The 24,448-nt window shown below is 54.4% G+C and overlaps 2 protein-coding genes across 3 annotated transcripts; both read right to left on the bottom strand.

The window, feature by feature from the left end:
* Nucleotides 1-536: 536 nt before the first annotated feature.
* Nucleotides 537-8,635, bottom strand: CRYBB2 (crystallin beta B2). Of its 2 annotated transcripts, none has more exons than XM_065417821.1 (5): nucleotides 8,576-8,635; nucleotides 6,285-6,403; nucleotides 2,166-2,298; nucleotides 1,406-1,548; nucleotides 537-705 (listed from the first exon to the last, which is right to left on the bottom strand). In XM_065417821.1, exons 1-5 carry the CDS (start codon nucleotides 8,627-8,629, stop codon nucleotides 537-539), a joined length of 618 nt encoding a protein of 205 aa, XP_065273893.1. In that variant the 5' UTR covers nucleotides 8,630-8,635. The 2 variants fall into 2 exon arrangements, with proteins under 2 accessions (XP_065273893.1, XP_065273891.1); XM_065417819.1 differs by lacking the exon at nucleotides 8,576-8,635 and adding an exon at nucleotides 8,125-8,229.
* An 8,908-nt stretch (nucleotides 8,636-17,543) lies between these two features.
* On the bottom strand, nucleotides 17,544-24,111 carry CRYBB3 (crystallin beta B3). The gene is made up of 5 exons (XM_065417787.1): nucleotides 24,037-24,111; nucleotides 21,394-21,512; nucleotides 20,780-20,912; nucleotides 19,867-20,009; nucleotides 17,544-17,709 (listed from the first exon to the last, which is right to left on the bottom strand). Exons 1-5 carry the CDS (start codon nucleotides 24,109-24,111, stop codon nucleotides 17,544-17,546), a joined length of 636 nt encoding a protein of 211 aa, XP_065273859.1.
* Nucleotides 24,112-24,448: the final 337 nt, after the last annotated feature.

Below are 24,448 nucleotides of genomic sequence, written 5' to 3'. Positions count from 1 at the left end.
TCAGACCCCTGGAGGGAATAGCTGTAAGCTCTTGGTTTCCTGTCTTATCACTGCTGGCTGGGGGGTGGAGGTTTGGCTCCCTGCCTTTTATTCTTCATTTTCAGTCACTACTGCCTGGGGGGATGGGGGGAGGAGGAACTGACCCAACTCTCAGTGCAGGGGGTGGGGGGTGTATAATGACAAGCGCCTTTGCCCTTTGTTAATGCTGGGCCTCCACTCCACACCCTGGAGTCTCAGAGGAGCACATGGGCTCTGAGGAGCTCAGAACTAGCAGCCCCCACCAGCACGTCCCCCAGTGCAAACACAGAGAATTATTTCAAGTGTCTTAACCCCCCCACCCCCGAGAAAAAAGGTGCCTGACGCGATCGAGCGTTTGAAACTCAAAGCTTTATTCAGTTGCTTCAGCAGCAGCAGCAGAGCAGCATTCATCACGCAGTGGCATGTTGGAGAGCGAGGCCATCGGGAAACAGCAGCAGGTCACATAAAACTGGTTCTGGTTTCCTTCTCCTCCGGGCACTCGGGGGGGGGGGGGAGCTTCAGTTGGTGGGGTGAAAGGCCCCTCGCTGATGCCACTGCATATCCCGGATGCGCCTGACGGATTGAATCTGGGGGTGCTGGGCACCAAACTCTGAGCTGTCCTTATAGTCCCCTTTTTCAAACAGGTACTGGTAGCCTCTGTAACCGGGGTACTGGTATCCAACCCAGCTGCAAAGGGAAAGCCCAGCCAAGTCAGAGACTGGGAGAACCCAGGCAACAGGGAAACCCACCCGGGACAGCACCCGGTGTCTCCTCCCACACAGGCAACCCTGCCCCACTCTGCCCTGTGGGTGGTGAATCGAACTCCATTCCTGGCCTGGCTGGGGCAAGGGGATGTGCCCCGAGGGCTCTCACTAGCACCACTGCATCGGCCAGCACTGCCCTCTGCTTCAGAGCCATTAAAGCTCTAGTCAAAGCCTCTGAGTGAAAGGGCTTCCAGTGCCCAGAGGAGTCACTGCCTTGGGGCTGACCCCGCTTGGGAGCTTCCCTCCTGCCCTGCTCCATCCGGCAAGGGCACTTGATCCTTGACCCCCTCACACACCTCACTGGCCTCAGGAGGCTCCGTGCATCAGGGCAAAAGGTTGTTTATTCTCCAGCCCTATCTAGCAACTTGTGTTCTCCTGCTCAGCTCCGGGCCCAGAGCAGAGGGCTGAGCAGCAGAGATGCTGACTGCAGGACAGCAGTTGTGCCTGGAGTCTAACCACCTGGGTTAGGGTGTTGTTATGGCGACACCTTAAACTGGAGACAATTCGGGCTCTAGGCACAGAATGTGATGCAATCGATGATTCTGTCCCTCAGTTCCTAGATTCCAAGTGCAGGGAAAAGGAGACTAACAGGGTCATGTGGACTTGCCGCCCCAGGTACTTACGTGCCACTTTGCACGCGCACAGATGACACTTTTTCCTGGTAGCCATGAGCATGGAAGCTGGGCACATCGTCATCTATGATCTCAATCTTCTTGCCGGTGAAGCTGGGGTTTTCATAGAGGACGATCTTGTGTTCCTGGCTGTCCTGAAGAGAGGAGAGATGTGGGGTCAGCGTTAGCCATGGGGCCAGGCACCTTCCAGGAAAGTTATCAGGGAGTCGGAGAAGACGGCTCAAGCCTCCAAACAAAACTCAAGTGCACAGAGAGTGGGCCCAGGTCAGCCTCGTCAGGAGGAGCTTTGCCTGCTCGCAGGAGGGGGAATGCTGACTGTGAGCAGACGTGTATAGTGATCATCCTTAGCCGTTCACCAACAAACTTTGGTGGTGGCAGGTTGCCCCATAACTGCCCATTCTAGGGTTCCCTCAGACCTTCCTCTGAAACATCTGGCATTGGCTGCTGTCAGAGACATGACACTGGCCTAGATAGCGCCTGGTCTGACCTGGGAGGACATTTCCTATTTTCCTATGGACATACAACTTTTCAGTGGAGATCTGTGCACAGGTATATTCACAAATATGGCGACTGCAGGAGCTGCAGGCATTTGAGGACACAATGACTTGCCTTTTTTTAAAGTTCAGAACAGCTGGTTTTGTCCAGGATTTTGGCTCCAGCTCTCAGTCTGAGAGGACCCCGGAAGAGGCTCATGATCAGGTCTTTGCCTGACCAGATTATACTGACCGGTGTCTGACACAAGCACTCTCACCACTTTGATGGGTCTCAGGGCGCCAATGGTGTCGCTCCTCCGGCTGTTGGTCCAGGAATCCCAGCGGGGATACTCGCCCTTTTCAAACACAAACTGCTCCCCTTTGCAGTTTGCCTGTTCGTAGCCAACCCAGCTGGAAAAGAACAAAATACAAACATTGGAGATAGATGGGCAAAGCACCAGAAACTTCCATTTCTGAACCATCCCCCAGCTCCTCAGCAGACGGCCAGAGAAACGCCCCTTTTGCTGTTTGCCTGGAGGACTCAATTGGCTTCCTGGGTATTTATTTACTATCCTGGGTGTGTCACACTATTCTCTAAATTAAACACTAACCAGTATTATACTGTTCTGCCACAATGTCAATGTGTGTAAAATACCTTATTTAAGCTAACTTTAGCTATACCCAACAGGACATTAAAGGATCATATGATGAACACATCTGGTATGTATAAGCAAGCTCTGTAACCTATCCGTATCTGGTATGGAAGCATGACATGGTGTCAGAAGTAAACTAAGAACAGAAACAGAAGTAAAACAGCTACAACAGTTGCAAACCCAAGGAACAAAGGTTGCAGGATCTCATCAAGCTGCCACTCTCCAATGCCCCAGAGAACTTCAGCTTAGACAAACGTTCATAATGGACAGATGAAACAATGTTTTGCAATATTTTGCATTGGTACCAAATGCCACAAAGAAACTGGAGATATAGAGGTATCTTTTTTAATTTATAGTATGGGGAAGCAGACAGAGCATATATTTAAATATTTTGACTTTACTATAGACAGACAGTCACAAAGATGACTATGAAAGGGTTCTGGCTATATTTGATGCATACTTTATATGTGGTTTATGAAAGCATGTTTTTACCAGAGAATTCAAGAACCAGGGGAAAATGTTGAACGTTTTGTAAGAGCTCTGCATACATTGGCTGAAAACTGTGATTTTGGGGAATGCAAAACATGAAAATATCAGACACAGGCTGGTTATTGGGTTAACAGATAAAAACCTTTCACAGCAGCTACAACTGAAGAGAGTTTTAACCATAGCCCCAGCTATATAGAAAGCAAAGCTGTCTGAGCTGGTGAGACAGCAAAACCAAGAGCAACTTGCCAAACTTGAAAAACAAGAAGCTACCTTAGAAGCCATTAACAGATGCAGCTTGAGTGCTAAAAGCCATTACTATAGGACCCCTGAGGTGAGCAGAGAACTCCCAGGCTAAAAGGAACAAATTCCAGTCTACATGCACAAGATGTGGAAAAAGTTGCATCCCAAGTGATGATGCATGTCCAACCAGAGGCACACGGTGTAATAAATGCATGAAATATGGACATTTTGCTGCTGTTTGCCACACCAAAGCAGTCAGGGAGTTGACTCATATTACAGACAATCCAGAGTCATTGTTTCTGGGATCTAACACTTGTGATGACACAGAACCTGCCTGGAGATGAAACTGAATATTCATGGCAAGACTATTGACTCAGGAGCGGACATCACAGTCATCTCAAAAGGGACTTACAGTCACCTTCAAGCCCTCCCAGAGCTGAAGTCACCTGGCTCAGCTCTGACTAGCCCTGGAGGGATTCTGAACTGCATGGGCCAGTTCACCATGGAAACAATATACAAAGACAAAAACCTTGCATTCAGAGTGATTTGGATCAAAGGATCAAAGACCAATAACTTTCTCAGGGGCAGCCATGACAGGCCTAGTGAGAAAGGTGGAAGAAGTCAATGGAATATTTGGCGATACTGGACTTTGGGAAGGAGATCGAATACAAATCAACTTCAGAGACGATACTGAGCCATACAGCATACAAACACCTCTACCAGAGAGACCATGGAAGAGACTAGCTGCAGATATAGGCAAGTTCAGAGGACATCATTTCCTGGTCATTGTGAACTATTATTCCAGCTGTGTAGAAATAATGAACTTGAAAGACCTAACATGTCACGGTGTTATCAAGAAACTGAAGTGCACTTGTTCTCTATGTTAAAACGCTAGTCAGGGATAAGTCTAGGTATGGTACAGCTTGCAATTCTCTGCTTTTAAGCATGCCAGGCACCTGGGACTCTGCTGATTGGTGCAGCTCATTCCATATTGTTACTTATGGGCCAAATTCTGGCAGGCACAGTGCATAGGCATCCATCAGAACCAGCACCACCAGCAAGGAGCATGTGTTGGCAGCCAGTCCACTGTATCCTGGCTCCCCAAAGAACACAAAGCCTGCCCAGCCCCCCCCCCCCCCACAGGAGCTGTCCCGGGGATCTACAGAACAGGGGTGTTATGCAGATTTAGAGAGATCCTGTTCCTGACCCACACACGAGCCCTGTGTATGCTCCAGGCACCGAGGGACAGCGAGCGAGCGAGCTCCACCAGCAGTGGGTGTGCTCCCGCTTTGTAGCCATCACACTGACCTCCATTCGTTGGCCTCAGGGCTGTGACTTTGGAAAAGGAACTCTGTTCCCGAGGGCCAGATTTGGGAAGGAGCCTGCTCCCAATGACTCGGGGAAGGAGCCTGCCCTGTGCAGAGTGCGGCTCCGCTTCATCGCTCCTGTTTGGGGCGGAGACGACTGAACTGGGGGCGGAGACGACTGAACTGAGGGGGGAGGGATAGCTCAGTGGTTTGAGCATTGGCTTGCTAAACCCAGGGTTGTAAGTTCAATCCTTGAGGGGGCCATTTAGGAAACTGGCGTAAAAATCTGTCTGGGGATTGGTCCTGCTTTGAGCAGGGGGTTGGACTAGATGACCTCCTGAGGTCCCTTCCAACCCTGATATTCTATGCTTCTATGAACTGTCAGGAGAAAGCAAGGGAGAGGCCTCTCTTGGTGAGATTGTTTTTCCGAAGAGACCCCTGTCTTCACAAAGCCCTGCCCGACTCTGATCAGAAAGAGAAAAGCCGATACCCACCCCAAGCACGCAGGGGGGTTGTATGTAAACAAGGAAAACAGAAGGGTCTGAAGAGCTGTGCAGTAGTGGGGCAGTAACGACGGCACATTCCCTGCCCCTGCAAGGGAAGGAAAGGGAGTTGTTGGAGCCAGCTTAATGGCGGTGTTAGTTCGGGAGCCCTGGAATTCCTCCTCTCGTATAAGAAGTGGGGGGTCTTTATTGCAGAAGCTCAGTGCTATTCAGTGGAGTTCATGCTGCAGGACAGGAAATGCTGGGCACCGAAGGTGGGATTTTCCAGGCCCTAGGACTTCCCTGGCCCCAGGACTGAGCTTACACAAAGAGTTGTGCTGAGAATTGGGTTTTTATCGACTAGGTTACGGAGCCTCGTGCCCATTAGCAAGCCTGTATCTCCATCTCACTCTCGCTATGGCTGGCAGCGGGGGCGGGGGGCGCAGCACAGACAGCTGAAGTCATATGTGCAGCCCCAGGCCATCAACCATAGAGGGAAATGACAAATGATCAGGGCAGGAAGCTACTCGCTGCAAAACACACAGTAAATTTGGCCAACTACAGCAGGAAAGCCAAGCCTGATTGCTACAACTATACTGCATTTCCTGCACGTACACACACACACACACACACACACACACACAGCAGCATGGCCACAGCGGCACAGGGTGGCACCTTGGGTTAGCTGCCTGAGCAGAAACCTGCCCGGAGCCCCCAGTATGTACTTGGGCACCGAGCGCGAGCAGCCCCCGTGCTGTCCAGGTTACGCTGCTGTTTCTAGCCCACTAGCATGAACAGAGCTAGCGTGTGTCTGTCTACCCGCTCCAGGAAGCATGCGCCCAGCTGCAGTGTAGACACACCCTAAGAGAGTTAGCTAAATCCTGCTCTTAGGGACCCTGGTGTAAAACCAGTGTGAGACCACTGGAGTGAATTTGTTCACGAGGGCACCAATGAGGGCTGAGTCTGGCCCAGCACCTGTCAGTCTGGGAGGTGCTCAGGGGGTCTCTTTCCATAATTCCACCCAGAGGCTCAACTGCTGGGATGTCTCCAGGCTGAGGAAGCCTGGGGGGGATGTCCATTCAGTAACTTACCTCTTCAGTTGATCTTGTTTTACACTGAACAGTTGTTTCTGAGTCACTATCACAACTGCCCCTGCCTGACACACCTACTGGCCCAGACTCACCCACGTGCTTTCATTCCCACCGTCCCACGTGCAAGATACGTACGGTCCAGAGTGTACTAGGATGGAGCCAACTTTCTCCATTCCGGCCTCCTTCAAATTGGAACAAGCTGCGTTAAGTTCATGGCAGCGACCTTGGAAATTCTCTTGCTCAAAGACGACAATCTGACACCCAGAGAGAGAGGAGAACAGCAGCTTAGCAAAGGGGGGTTGAAGCCCTGCCGTCCATCCTGCCCGCGAGCACAGGGGTCTGTGCAGAACTGTTCCCTACAGTACGTTCTCTTGTGATTTCTCTGTGTCAGTGTAGGGAGGAGAGACTCTGGCAGCCCCATCAATTCTGTTCACACCCAGGATGGTGGAGGTTAGAGCTGGAAAAGCACCATTTACACCAGTCCACTCAGCCCATGTCCCTCAGCCAGGGCAAGATTCTTCCCTGCATCTTCAAGTGTTTGGCCCAGGCTCCTTTAAAAGGGCTAAGTGACTCCCAGCATGGCCCTGGGGGAGGGCTCTGGATACCCATCCTGAACTTTGGCTTCTTCCATTTCTCTGAGTTACAAACTACCCCAAAGAACCCGCTCCTCGGTCTTGGTCCCTGCAGAGTGTTCTATGTCTCTGTGGTTGTTATTTGCCCAAAACTATAAATGTTGGGCCAAATTCAGCCCTGGTCCAACTCTGTTATCTTTAGTGAACTCAGAGCAGGCACCACTTAGCCCATTTACCATGAGCCTCCGTCATTGGTGTTGCCCTTCTCTGAATTCCCCAACTCACCCACATCCTCCCAGCACCCAGGTGCCCCGAGCTGAGCCCATATTTCACAATGAAATGATCGGCTAGGGCTGGGTTTTCAAATTTGCCTGAGCCTCCTCAACAATTTGCTTTCAAGTCACAGATCTAAATCACCCCAACTGTGGCAACCTTTCCTTCCCAATGCAATTCAACCCAGCGAAATGAACAGGGGCTTAGGGACGGGCGTTACGTGTTAACACATCATCCAGCGAGCCGGGCTCTGCCGGCTCAGCACAGGCTTGTGGGTCAGTGGAGCAGAGAGAGGAAAATCTGTTGTGTCTGCACACAAAACAGGACGAGGCAGCTCCACTGAAGTCAATGGCAGCCTTTCCAGCCACTTCGGCAGGGGGTGGATCAGGCCCCGAAGGAGGGGAAGGCTCCCGCCGACTTGAGCAGGATCGTCGCCCTGAAGTCACAGAGGTCACAAACGGAGTCCCTGGGTCCCAAGATGAGGGTAACATGAGGTCGGGGCTTTCCCCCTCCCACATACAGGACTTGATCTAACACATGAGGTCCCACCTTTTCTCTGCGGCAGTTAGACACTGGGGGTTGGCCCGGGCCAGCTGACTCGGGCCAAGGGGCTGTATAATGGCGGTGTAGACATTTGGGCTCAGGCTGGAGCCCGGTCTCTAGGACCCTGTGAGGTGGGAGGCTCCAGGAGCTGGGGCCTTAAAGGTAAACAACAAACACCCCCAGGAGACTTGCAGTAAAATCACAAGAATTAACAACCCTGAATAGTTCTGACACCACCTTGTCCCCCCTCCCAGCCCCGCTGAAAACCCCTCTTGCTGGTATTTCTGCTGGGGATGGCAAGTCGGATCCATCAGGGTACAGATCAAAGGAAATGTTTGACACAGGCCCGGGCTCCAACAGAGCTAACCTTGGGGCACGGTCCCATTTCCTTACGTACAAGCAGGTTTAGGAATTACTTTCTGCAAAGCGCTGCTGCTGTTCGGGCAGAGGCTTTGGCTGATTCTAGGATAATTTGCAGGATTTATAGAGTTTCCCTTGGGGGTCCCCCCCTAGGAATGGCTGTTCAATAGGTCACTTGTTCTCACGCTTTACTATGAGGCCCCCTTGGACAGCTGCTTACTACTGACCTGGGAGTAGCTGGAGTGGGGAAGCCTCTTTATTTTGTCCCACAGCTCTGGATTCTTGCCTCCTGGCGGAGAGCCTCGGGGGGTGATGGCATTCGGTGCTGCCATGCATGCTAAGCAGCTGCTTATGGGCTGGCACTGGGGCTCAGAGGGCGCTGCCAGGTCACTACAACATTCCTAGCTGCTATGAAAGGCAGAGGGGATTTTTAGGTACCAGGGCAAGCAGCTGCTGCCTAGGGGAAGGCATTCTAAGCAGCTCGGCCGTTCATATTCCAGCCTGGTCCCTCAAAGAGAGGAGAGCACCTCCTGGCATGCATGGAATTGGGGGAATGGATCCGCGCCTGCACACTTTCATGCACACACTCGTTTATGTTTCTTGGGCCCATATCGCGGGGCAAACCCAGCTATTGCACAGAGCACTCACTGCACAGCGTAAAGAGAAGCACATACTGACCTTGGAGCTGGTTTGCTGTTGCTTAGAGGCTGGCATCTGATGGTCTGACGCCATTGTGAAACTGAGAGCCTGGGAGGGAAATTCAGACAGTTAAACGTTGGTCTTGATCATTATAACCGGAATTCTGTTTGGGTTCGTACACCCGCACCCATCCCCCCCAGCCCACTGCTCCACGGCGATCCTCTCCCTTCACTTGATTGGCCAATAAATGCTGGAGGAACCCACTGGAATTACCAACACTGGGGGTTTCTAAGCACGGTTTCCCTTGAATCCAGGTGGAGCAGGACCAGCGGTGCTGGAGGGTCTCCTTCACCCATCTGAACTGTATCCCTGTGATGGGAAGAAGTCCCTGGTGCTGGAATTTGTGCTAAAGCTCTGGGTTTGCCTAGAATACAATGATTCATCTGAAGCGGGGAGAGAGACCATCCAAACCGGCTGCAAAGGGATCGCAGTGGGAGCAAAGACTACAAACTGCGGCTCCCTGGACGCTATGGACAGGCTGGAGGCAAGTGCCTGTTATATTGTTGGTTCTGTATAAACGTAATTAGCGCTTGCCCAACAACGGAGTGTGCTAACCCCCCCCCCCATTAAAGTCACAAGGGCAGCGCAGTGGGACCCTGGGCGGGGGCGGACTGGCTTTTCCCTTTGGGACTCTCCAGCCTTTGTACCACATCAGCCAGGGTCCTGTATTCTTCAGCCATGAGTCTCTGGTCCGTGGCAGAGTAAGGAAGGTGACAGTCTGTGCACTGACTTGCTATGGTTTGGGGCCAAAGCCCAGTCCAGGCCCATCTTGCACCGTCAAGCAGTACAAAGTCTCCATTGGTTTCAGCTGGGAGGTCAGCCGCTGGCCAGTCTTACGCAGGCAAACTCCAGCGAAATCGACTTGCAGTTGGCCTGAGGAAAGCTTGCACGAGACCCTCCGAATTTTGGCCCAAACAATATTAACAGCAATGCAGGAGGGGCGAGCCCCGTGGGCTTTGCCTAACCATTTAAGGGCTTGGCTAATGCAGTTCAAGTTTCTGAAGCTTTTTCCACCACCCACCTCAGCAATTTAAACCCCCGGAGAGCCTAACCCGTAGGGCAGCCGGGACTGCGTGTCCGGGAAAGACACATCCCAGCTTCCCCGGTTGGCACCAATGGAGCGGCAGATGGCGTGCGGCGCACAGCCTCACCGTGCAGGATGGAGCGGCAACGCCTCCTCCTCTGCCCCGCCCGGCACAGTCTCCCCGGAAAGGAACTCGTGCCCAGTAATGGTCAAACATGAGGAATTTTCAAAGCCATCACATTTGAGTAGACTCGAAGTTACGTGAAACAAGTGATTCCTGCTAAAATTCAATGAAATAAGGGTCAGGCTCCTGACCAGTCATGAAATCACTGTCGCTGTAGGCGATCAAAACATTGGTATCCTCTCTTATTCACCCTCCTGGACGTACACACCCGGGCATCTCTTGATTGCATTAATGCTATGGACGGTAGGTTAGTCTTCAGACTATGCGGCTTTGGATTGCAATGGAAACATATCCAAAACCAAAAGAAGGACAATAAATAGAAAATTCTTACCAGTTATACCAGTACCCGCTTGAGCCAGTGAAGGGGCTGGGGCCGAGCGGCAGAATTTATACCGCGCCTCAGCAGAATGGTGCCAAAACTATTTACAAAACAGTTAAAGCATGAGACAAAGGGAGAATGCTGGATAAAAGCTCAATGAAAACCAAGGTCAGCTGATCCCCAGCAGCCATTGTCTTGCTAAACCCCCAGCTGTAGAATTATTTCATTAGCTTTCACATTCGGAGCGGCCTGCTTTGTTGGGTGTGTTGGCCAGGAGATTTAGAGTTTGCATGCATCAGCCGAACCCAGGCCAGGCCCTAGACCCTCGCTTTCAAAGAATGTAACAGCCAGCCCTGCTTCAGGATTTTTGGAGCCAGAGACTTTATCCCTGTAACAAACTGACGTCCCCGCCCCACAGTTAGAAGTACAAAAATTGCTGAAGTCGGCTGGCTGCGTGCACAATAAATAACTGGGCCTTTCAAACAAACAGTAAATGTCTGCTGTTGCCAACGTGATTACTTTCAGCAGAAAGAGAAAGCTGTGTATGTAATGCTTTAAACATAGCGCCGAGAGCACATTTCACTCATGCAAGTGGGGCAGAGATGGCTGTGGCGTGCTGTGTGTTAGGACAAGGAGGAGACTGACGTGTAGAGCTAGTACTTGCCAGTGCTTTCTGTGCCAGGATGCAAAACAAAGCCACGGACCAGATTCTAATCTCAGCGACACTGGTGTAACTCTGGAGTAGTGCCACTAAGTCACACTGCTACAGGACCACTGTGTAAGGAAGATTAGAGTCGGGTCTGCAGAATACAGGCGGCTTTCCCTTCTGCCATGTCAGCAGTGCTAGAGACATACACTCGGTGAAACACACTGGGATTCTTCAGGACTGAAGGCCCTACAGCGCAGTATATTCCAACAGCTGCCCCTTGTAATGCCACTGTACAGCTGAGTTCTTTTTAAAAAAACACTTCTTATAACTAACCGGCCTAGGAAGCATAGTAACTATGCCTCATGCTGGGTAACGTGATCTTCTTTTTCTCGGTCAACTCCTTTTTAGCCTCTGACTACAGCCTAGCAACTCCCAAAGTTCAGCACCTCTGCATGGAGCCAAGGCGATGGGTCAGTGGAAATAAACCTGAAACGCGTCCATGCGGGCGCCCCTGAACAAAGGCAGAGACCAGCAATTGCATGCACATGTCATCCTGGAAGGGCTGGCGGGAAAGCTGCCTTTCCGATGCCGACCTTTGTTTGGATACGAGTCGCTAGTGAGCAAACAAAGACGTGTCCGTGCTGGGAACAGAAACTTCTCAGGGATTCCATCTAGAAACCAACGACCTGAATCCCCTCCCTGCCACCAATGTGACTGAGTTATGCCAGCGTAAGACTTATGAGCAAGAAAAGAGCCAGTTCCCTGCCCCATGTGCTATAGCCACCCAGTGAGAAAAATTCCTATCGTAGGAGCTCAGTGCCGCCCTTTCTGCCACGTGAGAAGTGGGCCGGAAGGCTCTCAGAGGGTTTGCACAGCAGTCAACGTTCTCAGCGGTATTGCCATTAAACTGGGTGCGGGGTGGGTGGGAACTAGAGTGATGTGGTTTAAATATCTGGTAACTCATGAACTGCCTGGGCTAGCAAGACACTCCCCGGGATAGACAGGTCATTTCTGACCATCTCTTTAATGGCTCATGCCAGGGACAGACAAATACGTGGGGAATAAGAAATGGGGAGGAAGCAGGGCTTAATTGGTAAGGAAAGAGGTGCTGGGGCTCAAGCAATGCTTTTACTTTTGTAACTGGTGCAGCAAGTCCAGAGGCGCCGGGGCTCTGAACCGCCCGGCCCAGAGGCGCCGGGGCCCTGAACCGCCAGGCCCAGAGGCGCCGGGGCCCTGAACCGCCAGGCCCAGAGGCGCCGGGGCCCTGAACCGCCAGGCCCAGAGGCGCCGGGGCTCATCCCTGACACAAATTAAGCATGGGGAGGAAGGAAACGCAAGATAAAGGCACTGATATTGTAGCAGAGTTTTGTGCTGCAACACCATTCAAAACATGTCAGAGCCTTTTGTTGCCCTGTGTGGTCGCCCTTCATCTCCACAAGGGCGCAAGATAGTAATTTGCTTTCCTGTTTCTCTCAGGCGCAGGAAATCAATCTGCTTATTTAGTCTAGCAGATCCTCATGCAAGCTCAGGGCTAAGAACTTGGGAACAAGCTAAGCAGTGAAGGCAGGTGACTAGCAGGCCCGTGGAATTGTTACCGGCTCTGGATGAAACCCCTTCCTCCTTTGGGTCTCTGACATGAATGCAACTCCCCCCAGCGAGTCACATTGCTGTAGCCTGGGTCTGTGGCCCCCAGAGACAATGCTGCTTTGCACAGGAGATGTGAGGGGACGTGCCCTCCTGCTAGGAAGAGGCCACTGTGGTTAAACCAAGCCTGGGTGAGGTAGCGACGGTGCCGTATGGCGTCCCACGTGGCGTCCCACGTGGCGCCAGCGGTTTCCATGCTCGGCTGGCTGCTGCCCCGCAGGCTGGTCGCGGATGCGATGCTGCGAGGTGCCACGTTGCGCTCCATGGGCGTCGAGGCTGCTCAGCCCCTCTCGGGCTTTACCCACCCGCTCGCCAGGCAGGAAATGTGGGGTGGAGAACCCTGCCAGGCGAGGCTGTTGCCTGGCAACCTCTAGCTCCCGTGAAATTGCCCATTTTGGAGGCACCAGAACAGCCCTCACTAAGTTACCATTTCGGGTGGCTCTGCCGTGGGCTGATTCGGGCGAAAGGCTCCTCCTCCCACTGCCAGTGCACTGAGCCGCCCAGCTGCTAGAAAAGAAATGACTCACGGGCCATGTCTCAGGGGAAAGTACCCACCCCGCCACCCCATCCCTCCTGAGGGACTCCGCCGCCAGCCAGCAGGACGGGTCTCTCCAAAGGGAGCTCCCTGCTCTGAAAGGCGGGGGCACGACCCTGCTGCAGCTGGTATTTGACGGGTTCCCCCCAGGGTGCCACTTGGAACTGGGGTATCACTGAGCCTGCCTGACCCACCAGCCTGGGTTCCTTTTACACTGCGCTGCTGAAGCAGGCCAGCCAAGCCCTCCCTCAGGCGTCAGACTGCACTTTACTAGCCCACAGGGGCACGCCCAGCTGCAGAAACACACAGACTCTGAGATCAGCTCTGCGTGGGAAGAGCACAGCACTCAAGAGCTCATCCCCTCTGGAGTGTAAACCCAAAATTGTATCGTCTTGCGCTGCACAGAGACCTCCACAGCGTAAGCTCATGAAATTCACCCCCTCCCTCAATGTGGAGGAAGATATGCACAGCTTCTCCCTCCCCCATTATGAATTCCACAAACTGGCTTTAGAGGAAACAACAAGTTTTTGTTTCTTAGATGCTTACAGCAGTCATCTTGGTCGAGGATTCGGTGAAGAACAAACCCTGATTATGTCATTCCCCTGCCTTAAATAGGTTTTACACATGGCAGGAATCCTTTGTCTTCCAGTCAGTAGCGTAGCTAGTGGGGTACAGGGGAAGCAGCCGCTTCCCCTCAGCACATTTTCCAAAAGCGGCCGCCTTAGTTAGGGGTTACCATGGGGCCAACGGGCAGGGCTGAAATCCTGCAGGCAAGGGGGGGGGCAGGGGCTGGACTCTGCGGTGGGGCGGGGCAGCGCCAGGCACAGGAAGCGGAAAGCTCCAGCTCCGCGTGCTGCTGGGGGGCGGTGCCTGCCTTTGCGTGGCCTAGCCCAGGCTCCCCAGTCTGCCCACCTGCCGGCGCTGCTGGGCATGTCCACCTCCAGCGCGTCGCCCCGCGCACGGGCTCTTCTGCAGCAGTGTTTGGTCTCCCGGCTGCAGGTGAAGCCCCCCGAGCCGGGCTCCGAGGCCAAGTGGGTGGAGGTAACGTGGGCTGCGGGCCGGCCAGCTCTGGCGCTGCGTTTGCAAAGCCATCACACCTCTCCTTCCTGGCTGCTGCTGCCTGCCGCGGGGCGTGGCCAGAGGAGGAGCCAAGGGGGGGCGCCTTTTTTATGTTTGCTCCCCCTGCTCTTAGACCCTGGCTACGCCACTGCTTCCAGTGTGGTTCCCACCACTGGTCAGTGGGAAAGTACTAGTATTATTCATGGAGTCCAGTATCAAGTGACTTGCTCACATGATCTTTCAGCCATAACTCAAAGGCTGTTTGCAGTGTCCCCAAGAAGGCTTTCCAGGTATGTGGGAGATTAGCATCGTCAAAGACACATTGTTTTCCCTAATGGCCCTTCCAACCAGCAATCTAGACTGATTGCACACGGTCTAGTGGGCGTTCCCCAAGTGTAAACGCATTTGTAATAGTTGCAAGGACAATATTCCTAACTTCCGATACCAAAATGATACATGCATACAAATAGGATAATCATATTCAGTAAATCAACCTTTCCCATGATACCTCACATGCCCCATCTTGCAGAAAATATGCCTGAGTTATGCCACAATCATATTATAACAAACAATATCTCTATGACGATATGGGGTGTAAAGCCACACTGTGCTCACAGAGTAACAGCTCTACACTGGGCCGCTGGCCCAGCTGGACTTCCCCAGGCCGTGCACACCAGCCAAGCAGCTTGCGAGAGGCAGTCAGATCCTAAAACAGCCTGGGATCATTTGTAATGCAAATAGCTCCATTCTCTGCAGCCAGGTACCTCGGCTGACAGTCAGTAACTGAGCTCTGCAGACCGCAGGCCTTCCCATCTCCACCACTACGGGGGCCCCTTCCCCAGCACGGTCGCTCTATCAGCTGCCACAGCAGCTGCACTCTGATTTACAGTCACTCAAATAATTCAGCGTCGTTCTGTACTCAGGGCTGTGCTAACACAGCTGCCCTTCCCTGAAGGGCGAGACCAAAAGGCAAATGCAGGGGTGTCTGCTATGACTTTCGCAATCCTGTTTCTCTTTAGGCTGCGTTTTGCAGCCCCTCTCTCTACTATCACATGCAAAGCAGCGGTCCCGTAGCTGGGAGGAGATGCCCACAATACATCCCCCTGGAGCCGCCGGCCTGCCCTTGAGTCGGCAATGGCCCGCCGCAGGAGCTCGGGTTGCCATCTCGTTTTGCATGCAGGCAGCGTGAGCTCTGCGAAGCGGCGGCTGAAGGTGTGTTATTTTTGGAGCGCTGCAGCCGTTATGTAACAACGAGCGTGATTGTTCGTTTCTCCCTTTTGTTCCATGGCTGCTTGTTGGGCACACGCTGCTGCTGGAGCAGTTCAGAGTCTGGCCGCCCAGACAGCTCCTCTGACCCCCCTTAGGATGTCATGGAGGCCTCGGCTTACCTGGCCTCAGGGGCGTTCGGGGGCAGCGCTGGTCAGGGGGTTCACACTGTTAAATGCCGGGGAACACGCACCAGGGATTTGTCTGGGGCCGTAGGTACCTCCCACGCCGCACTAGCACCAGTGCTCACTAACAGCAGCAGGACACGGTTTTACGAAAGGCAGATCGTGCCAAACCAACCTGATCTCCTTCTTTGAGACAGTAACAGACCTTCTAGATAAAGGAAATGCGGTGGATCGAATATACCTCGATTTCAGTAAAGCGTTTGATACGGTACCGCATGAGGAGTTATTGGTTAAATTGGAAAAGATGGGGATCGATATGAAAATCCAGAGGTGGATAAAGAACTGGTTAAAGGGGAGACTGCAGCGGGTCGTACTGAAAGGTGAACTGTCAGGTTGGAGGGAGGTTACCAGTGGAGTTCCTCAGGGTTCGGTTTTGGGTCCGATTTTATTTAATCTATTTATTACTGACCTCGGAACCGAATGTAGAAGTGGGCTCATAAAGTTTGCGGATGACACAAAGTTGGGAGGTATTGCCAATTCGGAGAAGGATCGTGATATCCTGCAGGGAGACTTGGATGACCTTGTAAACTGGAGTAATAGTAATAGGATGAAATTTAATAGTGAGAAGTGTAAGGTGATGCATTTAGGGATGACTAACAAGAATTTTAGTTATATGCTGGGGACGCATCGGTTGGAAGTAACGGAGGAGGAGAAGGACCTCGGAGTCCTGGTTGATCGCAGGATGACTATGAGTCGGCAATGTGACGTGGCCGTGAAAAAAGCTAATGCGGTCTTGGGATGCATTAGGCGAGGTATTTCTAGTAGGGATAAGGAGGTGCTGCTTCCGCTATACAAGGCGCTGGTGAGACCTCATTTGGAGTACTGTGTGCAGTTCTGGTCTCCCATGTTTAAAAAGGATGAACTCAACTGGAATGGGTACAGAGAAGGGCCACTAGGATGATCCGAGGAATGGAAAACCTGTCGTATGAAAGGAGACTCGAGGAGCTCGGTTTGTTTACCCTAACCAAAAGGAGGCTGAGGGGGGATATGATTGCTCTCTTTAAATATATCAGAGGGATAAATACCAGGGAGGGAGAGGAATTATTTCAGCTCAGTACTAATGTGGACACGAGAACAAATGGATATAAACTGGCCGTCGGGAAGTTTAGGCTTGAAATTAGACGACGGTTTCTAACCGTCAGAGGGGTGAAGTTCTGGAACAGCCTTCCGAGGGAAACAGTGGGGGCAAAAGACCTCTCTGGCTTTAAGATTAAGCTTGATAAGTTTATGGAGGGGATGGTTTGATGGGATAACGTGATCTTAGTCAATAGGTCAATAACATGCCATCGCTGGTAATTAGTATCAATGGTCAATGTGGATCTGGCTAGAGAATCTTGCCCGCATGCTCGGGGTTCTGCTGATCGCCATATTTGGGGTCGGGAAGGAATTTTCCTCCAGGGTAGATTGGCAGAGGCCCTGGAGGTTTTTCGCCTTCCTCCGCAGCATGGGGCAGGGGTCGCTTGCTGGAGGATTCTCTGCGACTTGAAGTCTTTAAATCATGATTTGGGGACTTCAACTGCTGAGTCAAGGGAGAGAATTATTCCAGGAGTGGGTGGGTCAGCTTTTGTGGCCTGCATCATGCGGGAGGTCAGACTAGATGATCATAATGGTCCCTTCTGACCTTAAAGTCTAAGAGTCTATGAGGACCTGTCGGGCCAGCTGCATATGGAAGCCCACGTAGGCCAAGCTCACCCCAGAGCCGAGAGCTCTGTTAGCCTGTGCTGTGGGGCCAGTACGCATAGGGAGAAGGCGGTTCTCAGCCTTTCCCATCCTGGGCTCCCCTCACATCTAGCCAGGCCCACCTCCCACTTGGGCAGGGGGGTCATGCCCCCCAGGCTGGGAACCCGTGCTATGCCAGGAGGTAAGGAGGGCAGCTCTCAGAGCCGCTGCATTGGCGCCTGCCCCCCAGGACATGGCCCTCGCCCAGCGGCCGACTTCTGAACACAACACCGGGACAAGCCAGGCCACAGCAGCCTCCAGCTCCGAGCTTTATTGAGAAGGTTTGACACAAACGCCACGGGTTATAAATCACGTCCTCCTCCTCTTCCTCGGGCGTGGCTGCGCAAGGCGCCAGGGTCCCCTTCAGCTGGTCTCAAAGCAGCCGTGTTTGTGCCACTGCTGGTCCCGGACACGGCGCACCGACTGGATCTGGGGCTGGCTGGCGTCCCACTCGTTCCAGTGCTGGTACTCGCCCCTCTCAAAGACGTACTGGCGGCCTCGGTAGCCGGGGTATTCGTAGCCCACCCACCTGCGGGAGAGGGAGACGAGCCTCAGCACAGCAGACGGGAGCTCCAGGCAAGCTGCCCAGCGCGGGGGCCTGCTGACACAGGGGGGCAGCCCTGGCTCCCAGCCATCGGCCTCGCTGCTTCACGGGCGGGCCTGGTGCCTCTCCCGTGGCTGGGCTCTACCCGGCCACGGAGCTGGTGGTGCTGCTCCAGCCCCCATGGACACAGGGACACAGCTTCTGGGAAGCGTGGGACCTGCCGGGCCAGGCCGAGCCAGGTAACAGGGGCTGGAACAGGCTCGGGGGTAGCGACGGGGGAAGTTGGCGCCTGGACAGGGCTGCACTTGGCAGGGTTAGATGATGTCGTCTCCCTGCAGCCTCCCTCCAGCTCTGCCGCTGGGCCCTGGGGGCCAGTCGGGCCAGCCCTCTATTTCACCCCATGTCGCAAAGCGTGGGGGGCGTCAGCGTCATTCCCTGATCCTGCCACCCACGACACCGTACGGCACACCCAGGGCCTGGCAGCACGTGCCTCGCCTCAGCACCTCCCGCCTTCCTGTGTCGGCCGGGCCTTTCCCTGGCTGCCTGAGCCACTCCGAGCCAGCCTGGCACCCCCAGGGGCCAACAAAGCTGCCTGGACCTGCTGCTCAACTGCGAGAGGAGCGGTCCCTGGGAACCTGTCCGCGGCTCATGCCAGGGGACGATTAAAGGAATCAGCATCATTCCCAGACGGGCTGGAGCCATTTCCCATCGTGGCAATGACACAGGGAGAGAGATCAGGCCCGGGGGAGGCTGCCCCCCACTCGTGCAGGGATCTACAATACAAACCCAGGTCCTTCTTGCCCCCGCCTTGGGGGGGGGGGGGAGGCTGCTCTTTGCATCCACAGAAAGGCCGCGTCTACCGGCTGCTGCCCCAGCAGAGCGGGAGGCCAAGGGCCATTCCCCCATCAGCATGGCTCTGCTCAGGGCAGCGCTGTGTACACACGCCTCCCGCTGTCCTGTGCACCCCTGCGGGGGGGGCGGGGGGGGGACCACAGCAAGCACAGAATGGAAGGTGCTCAAAGCTCCAGGAGGGGACGGTGGCGTGCCTGGCCAGGAAGGGGCAGGAGGTCTGGGGGAGGTCAGGGGTGTGCGCTATGCCCCAGGAACCAGCAGGGAGCAGAGAATGGGCGCCAGCCCCCAGCCCCTACCCACCCACGTGGACCAGAACCGTAGGGACTTCCCTCTCCCTGGGCAGGCGTCAGCAAGGCAGGAAGTCACACACACACACCCGCAACAGCCTGGGGCACCAGTGGAATGTCCCCCCGCAGAGTGAAGCGTTCTCACCCACCCTGACCCAGTCAGGCAGGGCAAGGAGGCCGGGGATGGGGAACGGCTGAGATGTTGCAGCCAAAGTCTGGGTGTCCAAGGTGAAAATACCCAAGAACAGACCAGCACTGAACCCTAACCCTAGCCTCCGGGGCAAACCCAGCCAGGAAAGTCCCCTGCCCAGGGCCCGCGGCCCTGCTTTCCTTCTTCCATCGGTTCATTCAGGCTCTTGGCCCTGTCACTGGAGCACCCACAGCCAACTCCGAAACAAAGACAAAGCTGTGCAAGCCCCCCAGGGACGGGGAAAGAGCTCTAGGCACCTGGGATCTGTATCTCTGCGCCCACGCTAGGGGCTGCGTGGTAGAACACCCCCCAGACAGTTACTGCCGTGCAAAGCCTGGGTGTAGCCAGGCCCCCAAGGAGGTGCTCCGTCCAGCCTCCGGGCCATCACTGTCGGGCTCCCTCCCTGCGGGCTGCCAGACCTGGGCAAAGGGGGCAAGTTCTGCTCCTGCGTCTCTTTGGTGGCTTGCTGGGGGTTTGGGGAGAGTTTTCACCCCTGCTCACTGAGTTGGATACAGGTTGTATCAGGCACCCCAAGCCCCTCAGACAGGGGTGGCAGGTCTTTATTTGGCTATTTACTGAAACCTGCGCTAGTCTGTGTAACCATGTGTTCCCGGCCCTCCCCCCCATGCTCCGCCCACCCGCTGCATCAGGTCTGTAATCAGCACGTCACTTCTCTGGGGCAGTGTGTCTCCCCTAGTGTGTGTACAGCCCGTGCCCAGCTCAGCGGGAGCATAACAGCGGCGCTTTGGGTGCTAGCGTCACACACAGGCTGCCCCGGAGCTGGGGGCTGGCCCAGGAGGTCTCTGCCCTTACGTTCCGTTCAGTGCTTTGATGCTGGCCACGCGGTCCTGGAACCCGTGAGCCCAGAGGCTTGGCACATCGTCATCTACAATCTCCATCTTCCTCCCGTTGTAACCGGCGTTTTCAAACAGGTGGATTTTGTGGTCGTGGCTGTCCTGCAGTGGAGACATCCAGCAAGCAAGCTGCTCCCCCCCTGCCCTGCCACCCCTCCCCAGGGACCTGCCGCAGCCCCCTGCTGTGAAGAAGCCGGCCAAGCCACCCCCGCTTGCCTGAAGCCCAAGAGACCCTGCATGCCCCAGCTGTCGAGGACGGGAAGTGCCTCCACACACAGCCGGCACTGGCTGGACGGAGCAGGAGGCTCGGGCGTCCTGGCAGATGCCAGGGCTTGTTTCTGGGCTGAGACAATCGCACACGCTGCAGCGCGTGGGAGCGTCACGGTGGGAGCCAGACCGGCCTGGTGCTACCTCAAGGGATCCCAGGCTCTGCTTGCTGACAGGAGCTGGGAACAAAGCTGCCGAAGGTGAAAGAAACGCAGGGGTGCGAAGGGCCCCCACCCTTCTAGCTGGCGTGCACATCCGTGCGAGACGCTGGTGGGAGGCAGGCCCCAGCCCCCTTAGCTCGCTCCGGGTGGAGCTATGTAGGGGAATGGAGTCAGGAAACGCCATGGTGGGGGATGGGAAGGGAGGGGGGTTAAGTTGACATGAAATAGCCCTGGGGAGCGTGTCCCCTCAAGGGCAGGGCTCACAGGAGAAGCATCTCACTGAGCAACGTGGGGCCGCAGGCCCAGGACAACCCCTGGGGGCTGTTAACCCCCACGCTGTGCACCCTCGCTGCCCACTCCCAGCCGCTGGGAGCCCCACGCCTCTGGCTTGCCTTAAAGGGGTTCTCTGTATCCCCCTCCCAGCTCCGTGCCGGCCCCACTCACAATCAGCAGGGGGCGGACGGACATCAAGCTGTCACTGCTGTGGCTGTTGGACCAGGAGTCCCAGCGCGGGTAAGCTCCCTTCTCCAGCACGAACTGCTCCCCGCAGAAGGCCTGGCGTTCGAACCCGAGCCACCTGCAGGGAGGGGGCGGGACACAGACACAGGGCGTGGGACTCCCGCTTTGGGGCTCCCCAACTGCTCAGGACGGGGCCAGGTTTTTCAGAGGGTGTGTAGCACATCCCCGACACCAGGGTGGGGAGTTCCCCTGGCAGCAGCTGCCGCGGGCAGCCTCAGAGAGGGATGGAATTTAACAAGCCGAGCACCCCACAACAGCACGGATCCCTGCCTCCTAGGATCAGCCCCACGCACATGGCTGGGGGAAGGGTCTTCACAGCCCAGCTGAGCCTCCTGCTGCCTGGGGCTGCATGGTCCCTTCACTCCCAGCACCTGGTTTGTGTTTCCCAGGCTCTTCTCAAGGGTGCAGAACAAGGGCCCTGTTAGCAAGAAACTCATCCTCTTTCTTTGCCGTGGGGAGCCTTGCCCTCTCCCCTCCTGCATTTGAAGGGCACTGCCCCCTACCTCTGTGGGGCTCATCCTCCTGCTCTCTGTACTTACGGGCCTGATTCTACCTGGATCGATCCCACTTTCTCCAGCGCTTCCTCCGTCACATTCGGACTTTCCTCTGTCAACTCACGCTTCTTGCCCTGGAAATTCTCCAGCTCGAAGATGGTGATCTGAAAGGAGAGGTGATGCTCTCACACCTCCACTGACGCAGCCTGGCCCGAGCCGGGCACTAGCGGGAAGGGGAGCTGGAACACAGGCCAGGCTGGCACAGACAAGCTAAACAAGCTCTGATGTGCAGGTGGAGGCGGAAGAGGGAGGAGTCACAGCACATGCGCTTCAGGCCATTGCTTCACCAAGTCTGCTCCTCCTGCTCTGTCGCCCATGGGGGAACCCATGGCATTTCCCTTCCAGAAAGCCAGGCCTGGCACTGGCGATAACGCAGCTGGACGGACGGACGGACACACACACACACACACTTCAAACACAAACAGCAGCAAAGCAGGCTGGGTGTCTACGGCGCCTATTTCTGCCTTTGCTTGCTAGTCAGTCTCCTTACAAATGAACCTGGCCTTCCTAGTTCTGCAGCAAATCGTTCAGTATGGAGCCACTCCCATTCGCACAGTAGGTTTGAGCCATATGAGTCGCACTCCATGGTAGCTGGGCAGCACTACGACCGGTCTGAATTCCTTCCACCCTGATCAACAACTTGTTCCAATTCACAAACTGCATCTGCAGGGGGGGATGTGCTTTGCGCTTCACCTCCCCGATGGCGAGTGCCGGCATCACTCATTTCTGACATGCAGGTTCTGGCGAGATGGATGGCTCCAGTTTTAGCTAATAGCCAAGTATTGACCACGGAACGTCTATTGACAGCAACAAGGCGTGATACCTCATCTGTACTTGACTGAAACACTGACCACAAAGTGAATGCCTGTCTTCAGGATCATCCATTCAAATGCAAGACCCAAGATCCACACCACTCACTCTAACAACTCACCCGGGACTCTGCTCTGGTCTGTGGTTTCCTGCCCCAGGGGCTGGTTCATTGTAAATAGTTTCCCACTCATCCCTCTATCTAGATCCACGAGCTTATCACCTGGGTCATTAACCCCGACTAGCTCGGAATGGGTTTAATTTTCACCTGGGGTCTGCAGGGCTGAGCAGCAGCCAAACCTCAAACCGAACAAAGCTCCCCAGGGCTGGGATTTGGTAACCAATTCAGACAGAGCCTTGGGGGCTTCGGGAACCCTGAATTCCAGAGTCATGGGGTGAGCTAGAGGGTTCTGCGATGGAACCATTCACGAACACGTGGGACCGTACACTCTCTACATGGCTAATTGGGAGTTTCACTTTGGGCGTCACTCAATCCTTGGTGCGAAAGATCGGACAGACCTTTGGGAAAGGAGTCACTGCAGGAGAAGGTCCCACAGACTGAGAACCCAACACAGCTCACCCCAAATGTGCCAGCTCAACCCTTTCCCAAGAACCATCCCCAGGAGCCTCTTTCCAGCCCAAGCCGCCAGCAATTAGCAGAAATCTAGGCCCGGGGCAGTGAGAGCCCGGGGAAGGCCATTCAGCCGTCCAAGCCTTCCAGAAATGAGCCCGGTCTCCCGAACGCTGTTGCAGCGAAGGTGAACCCAAGAGCACACACAGTCTCCTGGGTCTATTCCTCTCTCCCAGCTTCCCTGGCCAAGAACAGCAGCAGAGCATTGTGCTTGCCACCCGTGTCCTCCAGCTGAGGGGAGTGTGCTTGCCACTGCAGACTTGAGGGACAGTGCGGACTGCTAGTAAGGGGTCGATTCCCTGTGTAAACAGCTATCAGGTGGCAAATGGGGTCTCTGTCTCAAAAGATGGGTAACGACTGCTTCTGACATTGCACTGAGGGCTACCACTCTAACGCTGCAAGCACATCATAATGTGCCTCTTACTCCTGCACTCCCTGTGGAGACCCTGTATCTTTCCCCCGGGTACAACACCCACACATCGACAGACCCATTGCTCTAGCATAATGTGGAACCCCCAGGGACCGAAGGACACTGCCCTATTCCTTCGCACGGTGCAAGATGGAGAAAGGAAATGCAGCACCACAAGAGCTGAAGGGCTGCGCTGATGTTCTTTATTCACAGTCTGATAGCAGAGCCGTTACCTCTGCCCTCCCACACCGGAGGGAAAAAAACACACAGCAGAAACACTGACCTGCGAGGTAGCATTTGCATTTATCATCAGGGACTTTACCACCACTCCAGTTCGACAGAATTACGCTTCCGACAAAGATAGCCAAACTCTGCTGGGCTATAGAATCTGCTTTCTTTACCAGCCAGATAATAAAAGCTAAGCACAACAGTAGTAAACAGATTACCAGGAGATTCTTTGGAACTGACAGACACAACAGAAAGCATCTCCCCTTTCCAGCAGCACGTCTGGCAGAGGTACTAGTAGTAACTCATCAGAACAAAGTCTCACTGCGTGACACTCGGAGGCTGGAAAGATCAGCTCTGGCACACAAGGAACAGATTTAGCACAGAACTGGGTAATGCTAAAACACTGTAAGCCTCCAGGCTGCTCGCTTTTTAGCCACACAAGCTACAGCATTCCACGTTAGTAAGCGGGAGTCCACTCAGAGGCCAGTTATGTTTCGAGGGTGATCTGGAGCAATACGTAACGTTAGTCTGTGACTGGCCATCGCTTTTATACCTTGTAATTGCCGCCTATTTCGCCAAGGCTCTCCCCAGCAGCCATTGGCTCGGGGGGACTCTGCGGTTCAGTCATTGTGCCTGAAAGTCCCAAATGGAAAAACGTTAACACTGTCACCCTGACAAAAGTTGTACCATTATTTTATGAAAAATTACAGCCGCTGCTTCTCTTTCTGGCTTTCATTGGGAGAACAAGCATGAGGTTGGGTACAGAATTTTGACTGGAGCATATCTGTGCACTGCATTCCTAAACCCACTGCTCCATTCTGAACATCCCATCTGGCCTCCTGCGTAACAGCCCACAGACCCTCAACCAGTGGTCCCTGCATGGAGCCCAACAGCCTGTGACTGCATCAGAAAAACAGCCTCGACGAAGATTGAAAATGATGGAGACGATCACCACAAACCCCTGG

Source organism: Emys orbicularis, chromosome 16, assembly GCF_028017835.1.
Source record: "Emys orbicularis isolate rEmyOrb1 chromosome 16, rEmyOrb1.hap1, whole genome shotgun sequence".
Lineage (NCBI taxonomy): Eukaryota > Metazoa > Chordata > Testudines > Emydidae > Emys > Emys orbicularis.
Note: the sequence above shows the minus strand (reverse complement) of the source record. Positions and strands in the feature narration are given on the sequence as shown.